Genomic DNA, 13,888 nt, shown 5'->3' with positions numbered 1-13,888 from the left:
ACTGGATTCACACTCCTTAAAAATTCCATGAATTTGGAAATATTCTCGAGTATCTCCTGGGCTGATTTTTCTCTGCACACTGTTAAAAAACTCAAATTATTTTTAGTTCCTGAAATTAATTCCCAAAATTGGCGCAACGATGGAAATCCGTTGGTTAAAACTGTCTTCTGGGTGTGAGTCAAAGTGTCACCGAGTCCAGCTTGTCCCTCAATGAAACAACTGTTTGATGTGATTTCCAAATAAAAGGAGACTCTGATTCTCACAACTTGGGTCAGTGCAGGGAGAATATCCTCAGGGTCAGTACAGAAACACTCACCTGTTCCAAGGGACAGTCACTTTCCCAGTCCTCAGCCGGATTTCTAACTCACTGGAAAACCACTCTCAGTGGCAGCATACCGTTCACCGTTTCCCCGAACCCTCTCTCTATCCCTGTCACTTTCTCTCTCTCTCCCCACGCTTTGCCGAACACCCCCCCCCCCCATTCCTATCTCCCCGTCTCCATTCCCCTATCTGTCCTCCTTTCTCCCCTATCCCCTGTCTGTCTTTCCCTATCCCCTTCCGCCACTATCCGTCCCTCTCCTCCTGTCTACCTGTCCCCCCTTTATCTCCCTGAATTCTCTCTCAGTCCCTCTCTATCTAACCGCGTTTCTCTCTCCGTCTGTGTCTCTCGATCCCCCTTTTCTGTGGGTCTATCCCTCTCTGTCTTCGCCTCTCCCTGTAGATGTGACTGTCTCCTTCCCTCCCTCTGTCTGTGGATGAGTGTGAGTCTCCCTCTACGTCTCACTCTGTGGGTCTCTGTCTCTATCCCTCTATCTCTCTGTGGTCTCTCCCTGACCCTCTCTCTGTGGGTCTTTCTCTCTATCTCTCCCTGTCTGTCTGTCCCTCTCTCTGTGAGTCTATGTCTCTCTTCCTCTCTCTGTGGATCTCTCTCTTCCTCTCTCTGTGGATCTCTCTATCCCTCTCTCTGTGGATCTCTCCCTCTATCTCTCTCTCCCTATCCCTCTCTCTTTGGGTCTTTCTCTCTATCTCTCCCTCACTCCCTCTCTCTCCCTGTCTGTCTGTCTCTCTCTGTGGGTCTATCTCTCTATCCCTCTCTCTGTGAGTCTCTCTCTCTACCTCTGTCTGTCTGTCTCTCTCTCTCTCTGTGGGTGTGTGTCTCTATCCCTCCCTCTGTCTCTCTCTCTATGTCTATGTCTATGTCTGTCTGTCTGTCTCTGTCTCTCTCTCTCTCTCTCTCTCTGTGGGTGTGTGTCTCTATCCCTCCCTCTGTCTCTCTCTCTATGTCTATGTCTATGTCTGTCTGTCTGTCTCTGTCTCTCTCTCTCTCTCTCTCTGTGTGGGTGTATGTCTCTATCCCTCCCTCTGTCTCTCCCTGTCTATCTCTGTCTCTCTATCTGTCTATCTGTCTATCCCTCTCCCTCTCCCTCTCCCTCTCTCTGTGGGTCTGGGCTCCGGGAGGCGCCGGGCTCTCCGTTTCTGGCGCGCTGAGAGGTTCCAATAGACGTCAGATGGTGAGTAGCCAATGGGTGCGGGAGACGGGGGATACATTCCAGACAGTTGACCAATGAACTTCTAGTGGCAGCTCACTTCCGGGTTCCTTTGGCGCGGTCCTGGGCGGGAGGAGAGATTCAAAGAAGTGGCTTCACCGTATACCTTACTGTATAGATCCATACATTACCTACAGATACCGGTACACGATCATATACAATAACAGCCCCAAACCTCATACACCCAGACCTCTCTGCCCTTCTATTTCTCCTTGTCCCCATTTCCGCTTCCAACTCTTTATACACCATCTCCATTCTCTCCTTGCCCCAACCCTCCTCCCCCTCACTCTCTCCCACTCCCTTGCCTCTTAGCTGTCCCCACTCCATCTCTCATTTACTCTCCCCACCCACTCTCAGTCTACCTCCCACTCTCTGTACCCCCTCTCACTATCCCCAGCCCCTCTCTCTTCCTGTACTCCCTACCCCTACACCATCTCTCCTCAGCCCCCTCATCTCCACCTGGTCTCCCACCCTTCTCTCTTCCTCCCCCACCCTACTTTCTCCTCTCCACCAAACCCTCCTCTCTACCCCTGCTAGCCCATTTCTCTGTGCTGCACCTCCCCACCACCCCCTCTCTCCTCACAGGAAGCAGATGGTTCCCGGAGAGAAACTGGAGTCTGTCCCCAGAGAAATTGCTTTCGTTGCGGCAAAATATCAAATAAATCCGCCAGGTTTCGCGGGAGAGAGAGAGAGTAGGGAGGGATTTAAACTAATTAGAGAAAGGAGCTGGTTACAGAAGCAGAGCCTGTGGCTGTACAATAACATCTGTTTCATAAAATATCCCTCTAAATGCACGTGTTGGTGAAGCCTCTGCATCATTAACATTTATCTTCCGATGCGGTCTTTGTGTGAATGCATTTGCTATCTTTCGAAAAGGACCCCATCAAACAGTTGAATCTTGATCCAAAGTGGAATCGCACTAATCAGGATGGTGAATAAGGAATTCGGCATGCTTGCCTTAATTGATCAGAATATTTAGTACAGGAGTTAGGATGTCATGTTTCAGCTGTATAGGACATTGTTGATGCCACTTTTAAAATACAGGACGCAGTTCTGGTCGCTGTTCTATAAGAAAGTTGTTGTGAAACTTGAAAGGGTGCAGAAATGATTTACAAGGATGTTGCCAAGACTGGAGGGTTTGAGATACTGAGGGAGGCTGAATAGGCAAGGGCTTTTTCCCCTGGAGTGTCAGAGGCTGAGGGGTGACCTTTTGAGGTTTATAAAAACATGAGGGACACAGATAAGGTGAACAGCCTTTTTACTAGGGTGGGGGAGCCCAAAACTAGAGGGCACAGATTTAAGGTGAGAGGGAAAAGGTTCCTGAAGGCAAACTTTTCAAACAGAGAGTGGAATGGTCCACTTATGGAATAAACTACCAGAGGAAATGGTAGAGGCAGATATGGTTTACAACATTTAAAATACAGTTAGAGGGTACATGGATGGGAAAGGTTTAGAGGAAAAGGGCCAAATGCAGGCAAATGGGATTTGTTCTGTTTTGGAAACCTGGTTGGCTGTGTTTCTGTGTGCTGTACAATTCTACGACTTGATAAGAAATAGGTGTGGGAGGAGGCCACTTTGCCCATTCAGCCTGTTTCAACATCCCAGAAATAGTTTCAAATCAGGAAATGGAAAAGAGGGAAGAAGTCAAGAACATTACAGTCACAAAGGAAGTGGGACTGAGTAAACTGTTGGAATTGGGGGATGACAAATCCTGGATCACAGAACCAGAAGATAGAGGAACAGAATTAGGCTATTCCTCCCATCAACTCTGTTCTGCCATTTGATCATGGCTGCTATGTTTCTCAACTCCATGTTCCTGCCTTCTCCCCATCCTGAGGCTGTGCCCTCAGGTCCTAGTCTCTCCTACCAGTGGAAACATCTTGTCCACATCCACTCTATCGAAGCCTCTCAGTATTCTGTAAGTTTCAATTAGATCCCCCCTCATCCTTCTAAACTTCATCAAGTACTGACCCAGAATTCTCAATCACTGCTCATAAGACAAGCCTTTTATCCCTAGGATCATTTTTGTAAACCCCCCCGGTCCCCCTCCATTGCTGGCACATCCTTCCTAAGATACTAGGCCAGAAACTGCTCACAGTATTCCAAATGCAGTCTGACCAGAGCCTTACATAGCCTCAACAGGACACACCGCACTTGTATTCTAACTCTCTTGAAATGAATGTTAACATTGCATTTGCCTTCCTAACTGCCAAATGAACCTGCATGTTAACCTTCAGATTTCTAAAACCTTTCCATGTTTAGAAATTAGTCTATGGAGAAAGTGAGGACTGCAGATGCTGGAGATCAGAGCTTAAAAATGTGTTGCTGGAAAAGTGCAGCAGGTCAGGCAGCATCAAAGGAGCAGGAGAATCGACAGGAATCCCTGAAGAAGGAGCTTATGCCCGAAACGTCGATTCTCCTGCTCCTTTGATGCTGCCTGACCTGCTGCACTTTTCCAGCAACACATTTTTAAGCTCGAGAAATTAGTGTAAGCCTTTTATTCTTCCTACCAAAGTGCATAACCAAACACTTTTCCCCATTGCATTCCATCTGCCATTTCTTTGCCCAATTTCCTCACCTGTCCAAGTCTGTTTGTAACCTCCCTACTTCCTCAATACAACCTGTCCTTCCAACTATCTTTGTGTCATCTCCAAATGGAGCAACAATGCCCTAATTTCCTTTGTTCAGATCATTAATGTATAGTGTGAATAGTTATGACCCCAACACTGGCCCCTGTGGGACTCCACTAGTCACCAGCTGCCACCTTGAAAGCTGCCATCCCAGTATCCCCACTCTCTGCCTTTCACCGGTCAGCCAATCCCCTATCTACACCAATACCTTGCCCCTAACACCAAGGGCTTATCTTATTTCACAGCCTCATGTGCAGCACCTTGTCAAAGACCTTCTGGAAATCCAAATACATCACATCCACTGGCCCTCCTTTCTCTAACTTACTCATTACCTCCTCAAAGAATTCTAATAGATATATCAGACAGAACCTCCCCTTAACAAAGCCCTACTGACTCCGCCCTATTTTAGCATATACTTCCAAGTACTCCACAATCTCATCCTTAATAATGGACTCTAAAATCTTACCAATGACTGAGGTCAGGCTAACTGATCTATAGTTTCCTGTCTTCTGCCTCCCTCCCTTCTTAAACAGAGGTATGACATTAGCCATTTGCAGTCCTCTGGGACCCTCCCTGATGCCAGTGACTCCTGAAAGATCCCCATCAATGCCCCTACAATCTCCTCAACAACCTCCTTCTGAACTCTGGGGGTGTAGTCCACCTGGGCTGGGTGATTTATTCACCTTCAACTTCTCCAGCACCTGCTCTTTACTGATGGCCACAGCACTCACCTCTGCCCCCTGACACACAATGTTCTGGTTTGTTGCTGGTGTCTTCCCCTGTACTTTGGGTGGATACTGACTCTCTGTGGTATCAGCTGTAAGTTGTTGTGACCTGTTGTTGCAGTGCAAATGTGTGTGACCTCCTTGAGTGGGTATCACAGTGCAGTGTCCAACATTAGATGTGATTCTGCAAGTCAATAACATTTTCCTGAGAGTATGATTCGGTCAATGTTGTCTATCTCATATGCTGCAGGCAAGGATGGCCCGAGGCATGGTACATTGGCGAGACCAAGCAGACAGTATGATGACGGATGTATGGACACCATACTGCAATGGCCAGACAGGGGTGTTCCTTCCCAGTTGGGGAACACTTCAACAGTCCGAGACATTTGGCCTCGGATCTTCGGGTGACCATCCTCCAAGACTCACTTCAGGATACGCAACAATGTAGAGTGGCCAAGCAGAGCTGATAGCCAAGTTTGGTACCCATGGGGATGGCCTTAACCTGGACCTTGGGTTCATGTCACACTACAGGTGACCCCACTGCACTACACACCCAGAAGCATTCTTACTGACTCTCACACTCACGCAGACCCTCTCTCATACATATGCTTTCACACACACACACACATACTTTGCCAAGCACACACACATGCAAACACAAACTCTCTCACGCGCACTCAAACTCACATGCACACACTCAGATACAGGCACTCAGACTCTCTCTCTCTCTCTCTCTCTCTCTCTCTCTCTCTCTCGTTCTCTCTCTCTCCCTCATGCACGCATACACACATGTAAGTCTCTGGGGTGAACTTGCATTTGCAGAATTATATTTGCAGATACATTCTATTTTGCTCATAAAGTGCACAATCTGCAGGCAGTCAGTCCTTGTGATATTTTGTAAATTCCACTTTGGAAATAGAACCAGTCTAACTCAAGATTGGGATACAGACAAACTTTAACCTCATTCCTTTAATGCATTATCTGAGCTCAGATCTCACCTTGTTTTATAAAAGTTTAAGTTATCTCAGGAATGTGACTGGAAAGAAGTTCTGGGATTGACATATTAATGAACCAAAACCTGCAACCCAACCTAACAATGGAAGACTTAACAATAATCTAGGTTTGTTCACTATATAATTTTGGTTGCATGGCGCTGTAACCTTTTGCTATAAATTCTGTGTCTTATGGTCCTGCGGCACAGCGATCTGATGAAGGAGCAGTGCTCCAAAAGCTAGTGTTTCCAAATAAACCTGTTGGACTATACCCTGGTGTTGTGGAATATGTTTAAGGCAGAGGTAGATATATTCTTGATAAGGAAGGGGTGACAATATGGGTAGGCAGCAATGTGGACCAGTCATAATCTTACTGAATGGCAGAGCAATCTCAGAGGCTGTGTGACCTACTCCTGTTCCTAATTCTAGCATCTGTGTGGCTAATCTTCGAAATCAATCACACGTTTCTGCTCTGGCTCCTTATAAATATTCCTATTGAATTGAATAATCTATTGACTTCAGACTGAATGTACTCAATGTGTAATCCATGACTAGTCTCTTGGAAGAGTGCAAAAGATCCCATTATACTGGTGTCCCAAAACCAAGACTAATCCCTTACTCAACATCTCCGAAACAGGAGTTTGTTCAGTATCACTTTGCTGCTTGTGGGCTGTTGCTGGAGCTGGATGAACGTTGGATCCTTCAGGAGGCCGAGGGGGTGATAGAGAACAGTTTTGGGAGGTAGTCACACCTAAGTTACAGGACAAAGGTAGCTGGGTGACCATCAGGAGAAGGAAAGGGAGTAGGCAGAGTGTGCAGGGACCCCCATGTGGCTGTTCCCATCATTAATAAGTCCACCCCAGTCCAACACTCGCACCTCGACATCATGTGCACTGTTTTGGGGGGGACAACCTACCAGGGGAAAGCCACAGCGGCCTGGTCTCTGACAGTGAGCCTCAGAAGGCAAGGGGGGTGAATAGGAAAGCGGTAGTGACAGGAGATTCGATGGTGAGAGGATCAGACAGGAGACTCTGTGGTTGTGAATGAGACTCCCAGATGGTATGTCGCTTCCTGTGTGCCAAGGAAGGGATGTCTCGGATCGAGTCTACAGGATGACTAAGGGGGAGTGTGAGCAGTCAGAAGTTGTGGTACACATCAGAACCAATGACATTGGTAGGAAAAGGGATGAGGATTTGAGGGGTGAATATAGGGAGTTAGGTTGGAAGTTAAAAGGCAGGACAAGTAGAGCAGAGTAGATTAGATTCCCTACAGTGTGGAAACAGGCCCTTTGTCCCAACCGACCCTCTGAAGAGTAACCCACCCAGACCCATTTCCCTCTAAATAATGCACCTAACACTATGGGCAATTTAGCATGGCCAATTCACCTGATTCACTTAAGGAAAACCCTAAGGCAGTCCACACTTACATGAGGAACAAGGGGATGACCAGAGTGAGGATAGGGCCAATCAGGGATAATGGAGGGAACTTGTGCCTGAGTTGGAGGAAGTAGGGGAGGTCCTCAATGAATACTTTTGCTTCAGTAATGTCTAGTGCGAGGGACCTTGTTGTTTGTGAGGACAACCTGAAACAGGCTGATGTTAAGAAGCAGGATGCACTTTTTGAAAAAACTTGAGGATGGAAAAGTCCCCTGGGCCAGACAAGATTTATCCAAGGTTATTACTGGAAACAAGGGAAGAGATTGCTGTGGCTTTGGTGATGATCTTTGCATCCTCACTGTCCACTGGAGTAGTCGCAAATGATTGGAGGGTGGCAAATGTCATTCCCTTGTTCAAGAAAGGGACCAGGGATAAACTTAGGAACTACAGACCAGTTAGTCTCACGTTGGTAGTAGGCAAAGTATTGGAGTGGCTTCTGAGTGACAGGATTTATGATTCCTTGGAAAACCATAGTTTGATTAGAAATAGTCGGCATGGCTTTGTGAGGGGCAGGTCATGCCTCACAAACCTTATTGAGGTCCTTGATGATGTGACAAAACACATCGATGAAGGTACAGCAATGGATGTGGTATACATTGATCTTAGCAAGGTATTCAATAAGGTTCCCCATGGTAGGCTTATTAAGAAAATAAGGAGGTATGGGATACAGGGAAATCTGGCTGTCTGCATACAGATTTGGCTGGCCCATAGAAGACAGAGGGTGGTAGTAGATGAAAAGTATTCAGCCTGAAGCTCGGTGACCAGTGGTGTTCTAAAGGGATCTGTTCTGGGATCTCTGCTCTTTGTGATTTTTAAAAATTACTTGGATGAGGAAGTGGAAGGGTGGGTGAGTCCGTTTGTCAATGACATGAATGTTGGTGGAGTTGTGGATAGTGTGGAGGACTGTTGTAGGTTGTAATGGAACACTGACAGGATGCAGAGCTGGGCTGAAAAGTGGCAGATAGAGTTCAACCTGGAAAAGTGTGAAGTGATTCATTTTGGAAGGTCAAATTTGAATGCACAATACTGTACAGGGTTAAAGGATTCTTAGCAGTGTGGAGAATCAGAGGGATCTTGGGGTCCATGTCCATAGATCCCTCAAAGTTGCTGCCCAAGTTGATAGGGTTGTTAAGAAGATTTATGGTGTGTTGGCTTTCATTGGCAGAGGGATTGAGTTTAAGAGCTGCAAGATTATGCTGCAGCTGTATAGAGCCCTGGTTAGACCACACTTGGAATATTGTGTTCAGTTCTGGTCGCTTCATTATAGGAAGGATGTGAAAGCTCTAGAGAGGATGCAGAGGAGATTTATCAGGATGCTGCCTGGACTGGAGGGCAGGTCATATGAAGAAAGGTTGAGGGAGCCAGGGCTTTTCTTACTGGAGTGAAGAAGGATGAGAGGTGACCTGATAGAGATAGATATTGAGAGGCACAGATAGAGTGGATAGCCAGACTTTATCTCAGGGTGGAAATGTCAATCATGAGGGAGCATACATAGAACATTACAGTGCAATACAAACCCTTCGGCCTTCAATGTTGCACAAACCTGTGAAATTAATATGATGCCCATCTAACCTACACTGTTCCATTATTATCTGTATGTCTGCCCAATGCCCATTTAAATGCCCTTAACATCGGTGAGTCCACTACTGTTGCAGGCAGTAGTGAGTGAAGAAACTACCCCTAATATCTGTCCTAAACCTATCACATAATTTTAAGATATTTGGAGGAAGGTTTAGGGGAGATGCCAGAGGTAGGTTCTTTACTCAGAGAGTGGTGGGTGTGTGAATGCACTGCCAGTGGTGGGAGTAGAGTCAGATACATTAGGAACATTTAAGTCACTCTTGGATAGGCACATGGATGATAGTACACTGAAGGGTATGTAGGTTAGTTTGATCTGAGAGTAGGATAAAAGGCCGACACAACATCAAGGACTGAAGGGCCTGTTACTGTGCTGTACTGTTCTATGTTCTATGTTATAAATTCTTGCTGTGCTTGAATTAGCTGCTGCATTGCTACATTACAACAGTAAATTTGTGTGTCTATTTTTAGATTACTTACAGTGTGGAAACAGGCCCTTCGGCCCAACAAGTCCACACCACCCCGTCGAAGTGCAACCCACCCATACCCCTATATCTACCCCTTGCCTAACACTACGGGCAATTTAGCATAGCCAATTCATCTGGCCTGCACATCTTTGGACTGTGGGAGGAAACCAGAGCACCCGGAGGAAACCCACGCAGACACGGGGAGAATGTGCAAACTCCACACAGTCAGTCGCCTGAGGCTGGAATTGAACCCAGGTCTCTGGTGCTGTGAGGCAGCAGTGCTAACCACTGTGCCACCGTGCCGCCCAGGAGCATCTGGAGTAAGGTGGGTGAACTTGCCAGGAGCATCTGGAGTAAGGTGGGTGAACTTGCAGCATGGGTTAGTGCCTGGGACTTTGATGTTGTGGCCATTTCAGAGACATGGATAGAGCAGGGACAGGAATGGTTGTCGCAGGTTCTGGGATTTAGATGTTTCAGTAAGAACAGGGAAGACAGTAAAAGAGGGGGAGTGTGGCATTTTTAGTCAAGGACAGTATTACGGTGGCAGAAAGGACTTTAGAGGATTCATCTACTGAGGTGGTATGGGCTGAGGTTAGAAACAGGAAAGGAATGGTCACCCTGTTGGGAGTTTTCTAGAGGACTCTGAATAGGCCCAGAGATGTAGAGGAAAGGATAGCAAAGATGATTCTCAATAGGAGCGAGAGTAACAGGGTAGTTGTTATGGGAACTTTAACTTTCCAAATATTGACTGCAAATACTATAGTTCAATTACTATTTTTAAATAGGCATTTTTATTGAAAAAAGACAATCTTTAAGATTTTTTACAAAATTACAAAAGTAATACAAGTATAAACCAATATAAAATTAAATAAATAAGAGAATAAAATAATAACCAAAAAGAAAAGAAAAAGAAAAACCCAATGAGCTACTAATCTGTCCTACAAACAACCAAACCATAAAATAGAATATCATACATTACTAGCAAAAAACAACGAAATAATTAAATAACTAGACACACGCTCAAAATAGATTTACATCAAGTCATAATAAAACCAGTATTTTTATGGGATTCCTCCTCCTGAGGATCCTCGCACCTGTCAGAACCATAACCACAGCTCGACAAAAGCCCTGGACAGTTTGGCCGAAATATCTGTGCCGATGTAGTTCAAAAAGGGCTGCCATGTTTTATAGAATAATTCCGTTTTTTGGTGCACCACATTTGTGAGGAAGTCAAGGGAGATATATTCCGTGACTAACCTGTGCCAGTTCGAAGGTCTTGGAGGGCCTTCAGCTCCCCAATTCACTAAAATATTTTTCCTTGCACAAAAAGAAAGAATGGAGAATGATTTCCTCCCGTACACATCCAGGGAGGGAAAATCTGAAGAACCCAGATCCGTACCCAAGATCTCTGTCAAGGCATTCGCTACTCTGTCCCAATACCTGCGGATCTAATGGCATGTCCATAGTCAATGGGTGAGAGTGCGAACTTCTATTTTACATTTAGGACACATTGGGGATGCTCCTGCCTTGAATTTTGCGAATCGTTCAGGTGCTATATGGGCCCTATTGAGTATCTTTAATTGAATAGCCTGCGTTCTATTACAAATAGAGATCTTTCTGGCATTTTCCCAGATGTCCTCCTACATTTCTAATGAGATTTCCAACCCTAATTCTTGATTCCATGTCCTTAGATACTTTATTTTATAATGAGTGATAAAGAGTACTGACCATCGGCCATAGTACTCTCCTTTCCCTATCCGATTTGTAGGGATTAATTATCAGTGTGGTATTTTTTGGATATAATCTCATATTTGGAAATACTGAAAAAGATCCCTGTTAGGCAGTCCAAACTTCTGGTGCAATTGTTCAAAGGATATCATAACCTTCCCATTGAACAGGTATCTCAAGCAGGAGATACCTTTGGACTTCCAAGTTCTAAATGTAGCACCAGTCTGCCCTGGCTGAAATCCCGATGTTCCCATTATAGAAGTATAAGGGGAGGACCTTTGGCAGGTTACCCTCATCATGTCGGATTATCCTCCAGGCTTTAATTGTAATTAATACAATGGGATTTTTACAATAGTCTGTAATAGCTCTCATCTTGTCCATAAACAATAGATTGATGAGGGGACATTTTGCTTGGGAGGTCTCAATATCTAACCAGATTGAGTCTCTTGTGACCCACAATCAATCAGCTATATAAGATAATAAGGAACTCAATTGATACCTCCTAAAGTCTGGAAAGTCCAGTCCTCCCCTTGCCTGTGGGAGCTGCAGCTTTTCTAATTTGATAAGGGGCCATCTATGATTCCAAATAAAGAACTGAGTCAACCGTAAAGCTTATGTAATACCTGTCTCAGAAACATCAAGGGGAACACCCTCATCGGATATTGAAGACGAGGTAGGATATTCATCTTAACTAGGGCTACTCTGCCTAACCAGGATATTGGGAGATCTCCCCAGTTTGGAAGGTCCTGACTTATTTTCTCTAATAAGTGCATGAAGTTAGCTTTATACAGCTGACCAAATAACTGGGGTGATAAAAATATCTAAGTACAGAAAACCTTTTAGTGACACCGAAAGGGAAAGCAAGATCCATCCGGTAAATTGGATACACTGGCAAGACCTCCCAACGGCATGGCCTCAGATTTCACAAAATTAATTGTAAAGCCCGAAAATATCCCAAATAAATTGATCACTTGGATTAGACAGGGCATGGATATCAAAGGGTCACTTAAGAAGAGGAGGACATCATCTGCATATAGAGTAATTTTGTGCTTGCCGATCCACCGTTATGTTAGGGTCAGTTCGTATAGCTTCTGCTAGTGGTTCAATCACTAGTGTGAATAATAATGGTGACAGCCCCTGCCAACGCTAGAGCTATCTGAACCTAAACCATTGGTGATCACTGCTGCTTTGGGATCATTACATAATACTGAAACCCATTTGGTAAATACCTCTCCGACACCGAACCATTCCAGTGTATAAAAAAGATATGGCCATTCTACCCGATCAAATGCCTCCTCTGCGTCCAAGGAGACAGCTAAACCCAGTATTGTTCTCTGTTGACAGGCTTCTTTCACATTTAAGACCCTTCTAATATTATTAGTTGACCTGTGGCCCTTTATAAACCCCGTCTGGTCCTCTTTTATAATGGATGATAAGACCCTCTCCAATCTTAATGCTAACATTTTAGAAAGAATTTTGAAATCCACATTTAATAAGGATATGGGTCTATATGATAAGCAGTCTTCTGGGGCCTTTCCCTTTTTGAGAATAAGAGAGATGTTTGCTTCTCTCAACAAAGGCGGGAGGCAGCCCTGACTATGTGAGTGATTATACATATTATGAGTGGCCCGGCCAGTTCCCCTATAAATTCTTTATAGAACTCAACCTGGAATTCGTCTGGTCCAGACGTTTTGCCACTCTGAAGCTGCCTCACCACCTCCTGTACTTCCTGGTTGTCAAGGGGGCATTCAAGATCAACACCTGCTCCGAGGTTAAACCCAGGAGGGCCAAATTTTTAAAGAAGGATTCCATCTTCTTAGTTCTATCCTCACAGTCCTGCGATTTATACATTTCAAAATAGAACTTTCTAAAGGCTGTATTGATCTTTTTACGATCATTGGTCAGGGTACCAGTGCTTTCTCTAATGGACATGATGGCTTGGGCAGCCTTTTTCTTTCTATCAAGGTACGCTGGAGATCAGAGTCTAGATTAGAGTGGTGCTGGAAAAGCCACAGCAGGTCAGGCAGCATCTGAGGAGCAGCACTCTAAGTTATCCCAGCACTACTCTAATTTAGATTTTGGTTTTCAGCATCTGCAGTCCTTGTTTTTACCATGCTAGACATCAGCCAGGCTTGTCACCATATTCAAATAACCTCTGCTTTGCAAATAATATTTCCCTCTTTGCTGTTTTGTAAGTGCGGTGTTCAAGGCTGCCCTAAGGGCTGTGATCCTTTGTAGCTTAGTAATTGAGGGCCTATCAACATACACTGTCTCAGCTGCCTTCAAGCGAGCCTCGAGCAGGCGCTGTTGTTCTCCCTTTTGTCTTTTCCGAGATGCAGAGTATGAGATGACTAAGCCTCGAGCATATGCCTTAGTGGTCTCCCACATCATCGATGGGTTACTGGCCGTACCGGAATTAATATCCCGGAAGATTTTGAATTCCTGCGAAAAATACTTGATAAATTTGCTATCCTTCAATAAGAAGGGATCCATAGGCCAATGTCGGGGGCCTATCCCATCATCCCTAATCTTGACTTCCATATATACTGTGGCATGATCAGAAATAGCTACATTACCTATTTTACAAGACAGTATGGAATTCAGAAGGGTCGAGGGGGCAAAAAACATATAAATTCTGGTAAGGCACTTGAGTGGGTTAGAGTCGAAGGTAAAGTCTCTACTCTGGGGGTGAAGGCACCTCCACACAACTACTAGCCCGAGCTCCTTTTTCAGATCCACAATAAGTACCATTCAAAGTTAAAAATCACACAACACCAGGTTATAG

At 45.1% G+C, this 13,888-nt stretch overlaps 1 protein-coding gene across 1 annotated transcript in view; it reads right to left on the bottom strand.

The window, feature by feature from the left end:
• Positions 1-13,596, bottom strand: part of LOC140458286 (transcription factor E2F7-like) — a 55,880-nt gene extending 42,284 nt beyond the window's left edge. The window contains exon 1 of the mRNA XM_072552689.1: positions 13,370-13,596. Within this exon, the coding sequence (XP_072408790.1) occupies positions 13,370-13,596 (227 nt within the window). The remainder of the gene's footprint in view (positions 1-13,369) is intronic.
• Positions 13,597-13,888: the final 292 nt, after the last annotated feature.

Source organism: Chiloscyllium punctatum, chromosome 32 (assembly GCF_047496795.1).
Source record: "Chiloscyllium punctatum isolate Juve2018m chromosome 32, sChiPun1.3, whole genome shotgun sequence".
Taxonomy (NCBI): Eukaryota; Metazoa; Chordata; class Chondrichthyes; order Orectolobiformes; family Hemiscylliidae; genus Chiloscyllium; species Chiloscyllium punctatum.
This window is presented reverse-complemented; position numbering and strand designations above follow the sequence as displayed.